Below are 7287 nucleotides of genomic sequence, written 5' to 3'. Positions count from 1 at the left end.
AGGGCCATTGGCTGAATTCTAACAGTCAAGTGAGGCAGCCTCTCGGCATTGCGTTATAGCAAAGACCCAAATTTATCCAAAGGTTTAGTTCTTTTTGCAAGAAGCCAGTCTTAAGTAACTCTGCTTTGTATGATTGAAATGACTTATGATCCCCCGAGTTACTCTTTAACAGTATATGGAAATACTACCTGCACATCACATTTCCTGGTTCTTAATAAACACCAGTGACACTACTGTAACTCCCACTGTTACTCTTAATTTTTAATCAAATTCATTCCTTAAAAGAATACTTTGATCATTAATGTGTATCAAGAACCTTAAAAAAACACATCTTTTGATCAAATTATACTGGGAATTCCAAACCCTCTCCAGGGATGTGGATAAAGATTTATGTACCAAGATAAGGCAACTAAAGGGGTAATAGTCAACTAATAACATATCCATATAAAGGAATATTATGCAGACACAAATGACATTCAAGTCAGGTAAGGATTTCTGCATGTAAATCAGTATAGCCTTTTGGAAAATAAGTACTACTTAGCAAAATTTTACAGCTCCACTTCTGGGAATCTAGTAAACTGAAATAGACAAACTGCACAATCAAAATATGGTTAAAAGATGTATAATGCAGACTTCATAAAACGGTAACAATTTAAATGTAATGGGGATTATGATAAATAGATATTACAGGGATAACAAATAAATGCCCCAAGATAAACTTTCAGTAACATTTTAAAAAAGCATTAAATGCTAAGTCACTTTTTAAAAAGGAACCTGTATGGATTTCTTTAAAACCTGTATAATTTAAAAATTTAAAATACTCCCAGAAATGTGAAAATGTTCAGTAATCTTGCATGAAAAATGTTCAGTAATCTTGCATGAAAAAAACTGAGCTTGATAAATGCTCAATCTCTGCATATTATCAAGATATGTATGTATTAACAGCAAAGGGGGAAAAAGGAAACCTACATCATCTTTGTTACTTGAGTAACAGTAATGTATCACTTTTTTTAAGGAGGAGCGGGGAAGAGAGATCTGTTCCAATACAAGAGAAGTGAATAATCAATCACAGCCAAGGAGGCTACAAGCTACACCTTAGCCCCCACCCGGTCTTTGCAATGCTCACAAACTTAACACTTTCTTAAATGGTTGAAAATACTTTGTGGCCTGTGAAAAAGTTTTATCATAGCACAGCACTTCCAGCCATTTAAAATTGTCTATGGATGCGTTCTCACCAACAAGTGCAGAGGTGAGTAATAGCACGGACCACAGAGCCCCAAATATTTTGTTTTGGGGGGGGGGGACCAGTTTAAGACTTTCACCCTATTCATTCCCTAGGCTACTCACAAACCAACCACCCAGTTCAAATCTAGTGCAACCAACCTACCTTATCTAAAATGCTTTTTTTTTTTTTTAAGATTTTTATTTGTCAGAGACGGGGAGAGAGTGAGCGAGGACAGGCAGACAGAGGCAGAGGGAGAAGCAGGCTCCTGCCGAGCAAGGAGCCCGATGTGGGACTCGATCCCAGGACCCTGGGATCATGACCTGAGCCGAAGGCAGCTGCTTAACCAACTGAGCCACCCAGGCGTCCCTCTAAAATGCTTTTGACAAGTCTTTCAACTTGCTAGATTATACTGAAATTTAATTGGGATTTACTAACTTAGATCATAGAACTATTTCAAAAGAGTCATGGTGGGTGAGAATGGATCAGATGTAAAAAGGAAGCCTGCTAGGTACTCTACAAAGGTGGTGAGGTTACTAGTCTAAGACCTGTTTTGTCCCACAAATAACATTAGAAGGAAAATGGTAAAAAGCTCCTTAATGAGCAACACAAAATGTATTTTTAAATGATATTTCAGTTGTGACTCTGCTAGGAGACACAGTAAGCAAGGGTGAAAAATACTCTGGCAATTATTCTGCTTCTACAAGTCAGAAACTGAAACAATTACATCAAGTCAGTAGAGGCTTGGCTGTGTACCAAGTCTCCATTCCCACAACTGAAATGCCACACCAACAGGCACAGATGAAATGAGACCAACTGAAAGATGTCCAGATGTAACTGGGGAGAAAAAGGAGTACTGGAACTCTTCATGTGGAGTTTCATACTCAAAAGGAAACTGTGGCCCAAATCCTAGTTTTGCAGCCAATGGGAACTTACCCAATTTGTAACAAAGCTGTAGCAAAGCTAACCCTTGAAACAAATCCTCCCAATTTCCAACATCAATGAGAAATGGAAATTAACACAGGGGCATATAGTTAAGGAAACAAAAGTATCACCAGGCTGGGTGGAAGATTACAGATTTTTATTCTTTATATTTCTTTTAAGTTAATACATTCAACATGTTTTGCTTTTGTGATCATTAAATCATTTAAAAAATAAACCCCTGATATAATTCCTTAAACTAAGCAGCATGCTAAATGAAATGTTACCCCCCCAGCCCAAAAATACATTATTCCAATGAGATAATTACATTTTTCTTAAATCAACTGATAAATTAGCTGCCATGAATAATGGCATTTTATTTAATTTAATTACTTGGTTTTTGGCCAGCTTTTCCAGATAAGGTTACCTTTTTAAAACCTTTGCAACTAACAAAATGTGATATGGCTAGAAGAGCTTAAAAAAAAATCCTGAATTGCCAAATAGAAAAATAAAGACAACTTCTATCATTCCTAGGACACCAACAGTTCTATCTCGCTAACGTTGTGTTTATGGTGTCTTGCAGGATACTGGATTTCTTCCCGTACCCTCTCTGAACAGTGCTAAACCACAGCACCTGTGGCTTGTTCAAATACCAGTTTGCATTTTAAGCTTATTCTTAAATGCTTCTGAAATTTTGTATTTAAGTATATTCTTGGTCTAGAGCAGGGTTTAAGTTCTACACACTGCGGAGCCAAGATTTTATTAGGCATGACCAAGAATAACTAGTGTGTAAAAAAAATCAAAACAAAGTAAACTGCAACAAAACAGAAAATCAAATCAAATAAAGCCCCAGTCAATGCCTCTGGATTTCAGAAAAGCTCCTAAAGGGGGCAGAACAGATTTTTCAAGAAGCCACTTACATACTCAGATTCTTTGCCTCTCCCCCAGGGCTTTGTACATGGTATTCCTCCAGCTTGGAGATGTTCATCTGGCTGGAACTCAGGAGAGCAGCCCTTTCCAAGTATTCCTTCCCTTCTCCATACAGAGCGGCAACTGCGGTTCTCGGTGCCCCTCCCCCATAAGAAGGTCCACAGGAAAAGCCGCATGCCAATCTCAATCACTTAATCATCCACAAGTGGTACAGTGCTGCGTACATAAAATACTTCTGTCGAATTCACTGTTCCCTTAAGCTTAGGAGTTAAAAATCAAAGGCTAGAGAGAGAGGACTACATAAAGGAGCCAGCAGGCTGGAGGGTCCGGGACTCACAGCCCACTGCGGAGTCTCTGGAGGAGGAGAGAGGGACGCGCGGCTCCGGAGGCGGCTACTCCACTCCTCCCAGAAGGTGCTCTGCACGAAGGCAGGCTGCACTTGCCTGATCTTCATACCATTCATGTTACCAGAATCGGAGATTTTTTTTTTTTCATGTGAATTTCCTGATTTTTAAAAGTGCTGGCACGGAATTCAAAATATTTTAACCAACCACACACTGTGCGGGGCCAAGGAAAAGAGGCCTGAAAGCCAGAGGTGGCTGACAAGTTTTTGCAATCTACCTGGCCTCTCCCAGAGCCCCTTTTAATCCTAAACAAATTCAATCAACAGACTGACTCCTTTCATTCCACTGGCTGAGAAAGGGTCTTAATGAAACAATGGGGGCTCTTAACAAATTACAAAGGAAAAAATGCCATGAAGTCGGGAATTCATATATTTGAAACAAAAACAGTGTATTATTCCATTTTAGTACTTCTGCAACTCAGATCAGTAGACATGAGTCCCATTCTAGACATATTCTTGTGGTACAATGGATTTAAATCTGGAATTTTAGAACTTACAAATCACTATGTGATACTAGCTACCATCATGAGTAGTGCCACCACCTACACTAAATAAAGCTCACTGCTTGAGTGTTCATTTTGGCCCCAGAATGTGATTCTGTTTCCTTAGTTACAAAACACCCTCTACAGCACAAGAATTGTTATAAATGTCAACCGCTCTTCAAGAGCTTTAAAATTTACAACGTTAAGGTTATGAACAATTTTATTCTGAATTAAACTAACATTTGTTTCCAAGCAATGCATTTATTTGGAAGGATACCAGTTACCAGTCATCAAAAACTTTCATATGTTGAAAATGTAATTTTAATAGATAATTCTTCATCTTACATAGGAGCACAATAAAATACACCACATTCTGAAGAAACTCCAGAAGTTATGAGAATCAAAAGTGGGGGAAATTCAGATGGGCTACAATATCCATTACCTTAAATTGCAAGAGACAAAGGTTCCAACCCAGGGGGTGAGGAGGGTGTGGGGAGGGGGTTAACATTTACATACTTGGGACTGGCTATACTGATGACTTACAAAGAACAAGGATGGGGAATTTGATACGGAGAAGGGTGGGAAAGAACGGTTTTTTGAGGGGAGGAACTCTGTCAATGCAGAAAAAAATTACTGAAGAGCAAACAATAGGAGCTCCCATAGCAAATCCTGAAGGATGAAAGAATCATTAACTGAGGATCTGATACTCAAAGGAAGAAACCTTTCAGATGACACTTATGCAAGCTGGTTGCTTGAGATCTGCTCATCAGGTCTATAAGGAAGACTCATAAATGCTTTAGCAACCCCAAACAATTATCAGATTGGTGTTTCCTAACAGCACACACCAGTGGTTACACGTGGTTTCCAGACAAGAACTAAGAAAAGGGTCATATCCCAAATGCCAGATACAAACAAATGTGGCACAACATGTGAGTCCTACACAAAGTCAGTCACAATGCTGCTTTGCTGTGACTCTCCTGTACATGGCAAGACACCAATGATCATCTACCTAATCAGACAACACCAACACATTTATTCAAATTTCTAGGAGGTTAAAACAAAACAAAACAAAACAAAAAAAACACAATGCTTTAGGCATGCTCAGGGCCAGCTTATAAATACTCCATTCAGTGGTATCTTAACACAAGTTTGCATCAGTGAAAAGAAACTGGCAAAATCCACCTCTTGCCAGATCAACCTGTCAGATGGTGAAGACCAAAAGAGAATGTTCCATCAGTTTTAATTTTTAAATACGATTGTCACATTGGGAAAATGAAATAAACACAGTAAAATAAACTGTACAAAGGCAAAGTAGAATAACAAAAAATATTTTACTAAAACATAAGATTTACAGAAGTTTCCAGACAAGCCATACAAAATGGTCACAAGCTTTTTCTTGAAGGAAGGATTCTACACTTGACAGCAAAGTCACAATGTTATTAGTGAGGGCTGTGATGTTTGTTTAATGTTCCCATTTTGGTTCAAACAATCAAGCTTGTCCATCTACAGTGTCTAAATAAAGTTAGACTTGGCTAGAGAGCATATTCTAAAGAACTGGTTAGCTGCTTTTAACCAATGCAATTAGATCACCATAAAAAGGGGGAAAGGAGCCCATAAAATTAAAATAAAACTACCTCTCCCCCTCAAAAAAGTAATAAAGAAAAACACCCAAACCCCTGCAGCTAACCCTGACAACTACCTTCATTCACAGTGCTTAACCATGATGGGGGAAATGAATAAAAGCAGAGAAGGGCCGCTGCTTTTAAACGTTTCACAATAATCCAGATGGTACTTCTAGCCTCTGCTCATGCTTTACAACAGTGAATCAGGACAAGACATAGATTTGCTAATGTGCATTTAATCACCAAAGGACTGAAGATGTCTGGGCTTTTATTCTGTAATATTTCTAAGACTGTGTCCATTAAATGCAAACAAAAAAGGAAGAAGTCTTGGCAGAACAGGATAAGTGATGCACACTTGATGATCAGATCGATTTTTAAATATTATTCATGGCATATAGCCTAGTCCATGCTCTAGCTGTAGACAAAAACAAACGTGCAATTATTATTTTACTTAGTTCAATATGTTACTTTCCAAACTCTATAAACATAAAGCAGTATTATGTTGAATGCATGCTATTTTCTATCATCTGGATCAGACAGAAAGACTGTGTGTATATCTAATTACCAAAACACTACAACTGAATCCAGAAATTCTACAAAATTCAGCAGGATGGAAAGAGTTGTCTCCTTTTGTCTCCTTCATTTCTAGATATGCTCTCCACTAATTTTGTTAAAATCTGTAACAGGAAGAAGCTTACTGATTTTCAAACTCCCTAGCTATAAACTGGCATAGTTTTACTGATCAGATGAATTACAAAAGCAGCTCAAAACGTTTCAAAAGTTTTCTAGCATCTTCATGTACTGCTAGGTGAATGGTACACAAGGAGTATTTGATAAACCAATTATAGGCTGTCTTTATATTTGGGATCATGCAGCAGGCCCTAAGACAGAGTTTAAACATCTGCTGTTGAGAGGTGTTTACATAGTACAAACAGGATATGACTTACTCCTCTTAATATATCTTTTCCTTTTTGTTAAGACTCGAAAAGAAGTTTTTATAACGGTAGTATATATTGTTTGAAAAAGTGGAGTGGTGTGAAGGAGAGTGGGTATTAAATACCTGTTTCTATGGCTTGGGCCTCGTTGGTCTTCCACTGCTCTGCTACATCGTTTGCTAACGGATCATCCGGATTGGGAGCACTTAACAAAGCCTGGATCGATAGCAGAACTGTGCGGATCTGCAGTGCTGGGGACCACTTATCTATGAAGGCAACAGGCCCAGAATGATCAAGCATGAAACAAAAGCCCCAGAACTACTGCATTGCATTCCCACAGACCTTTGTGGTCTTTATATAAGGCAATGTTCAGATTCTCAAAACAGAATGCTTAAGAGAAAAAGGAGAAATCTTAATAGCATATATTAATAAAGGTAACACTTACCTTTCAAAATATCTAAACATATTCTTCCCAACTTGTCTACATTAGGATGATAAATTTTGGTCATGAAACGTACTTTAGGGGCTGCCATCGGGTATTCTTCTGGTAGGAATAGTTCAAGCTTAAAAGTCCCTCCCTCAAAGGGGGAATCCTGAGGGCCAGCAATGACCACATGAAAATAACGGGCGTTGCTCTCATCTGGTTCTGCTTTAATGCCAGGAACTGGTTCTGCCAGCAAACGCTGGGTTTCCTACAACAGAAAAACATGACACATTTATGAAACAAATGTCACTTTGCTAAACACCAAATTAAAAATTAAGAAGTTCGTTT

At 38.3% G+C, this 7287-nt stretch overlaps 2 protein-coding genes across 4 annotated transcripts in view; both read right to left on the bottom strand.

Annotated features, from left to right (window-relative positions):
• LOC309870207 (uncharacterized protein) overlaps positions 1–3536 on the bottom strand; it is a gene marked incomplete at its 5' end in the record, with an annotated part of 328499 nt that extends 324963 nt beyond the window's left edge. Inside the window, one exon of the mRNA XM_082742414.1 lies at positions 3411–3536. Within this exon, the coding sequence (XP_082598540.1) occupies positions 3411–3536 (126 nt within the window). The remainder of the gene's footprint in view (positions 1–3410) is intronic.
• A 725-nt stretch (positions 3537–4261) lies between these two features.
• UBE2N (ubiquitin conjugating enzyme E2 N) overlaps positions 4262–7287 on the bottom strand; it is a 38513-nt gene continuing 35487 nt past the window's right edge. For all 3 annotated transcript variants that reach the window (XM_082739330.1, XM_082739329.1, XM_082739328.1), the window contains 3 exons: positions 6961–7207; positions 6641–6781; positions 4262–5995 (listed from right to left, as the gene is read on the bottom strand). In XM_082739330.1, the coding sequence (XP_082595456.1) occupies positions 5955–5995; positions 6641–6781; positions 6961–7207 (429 nt within the window). In that variant the 3' untranslated portion in view covers positions 4262–5954. The remainder of the gene's footprint in view (positions 5996–6640; positions 6782–6960; positions 7208–7287) is intronic.

The sequence above is a fragment of the Mustela nivalis genome, assembly GCF_964662115.1.
Source record: "Mustela nivalis genome assembly, chromosome: 7".
NCBI classification, from domain to species: Eukaryota; Metazoa; Chordata; class Mammalia; order Carnivora; family Mustelidae; genus Mustela; species Mustela nivalis.
Note: the sequence above shows the minus strand (reverse complement) of the source record. Positions and strands in the feature narration are given on the sequence as shown.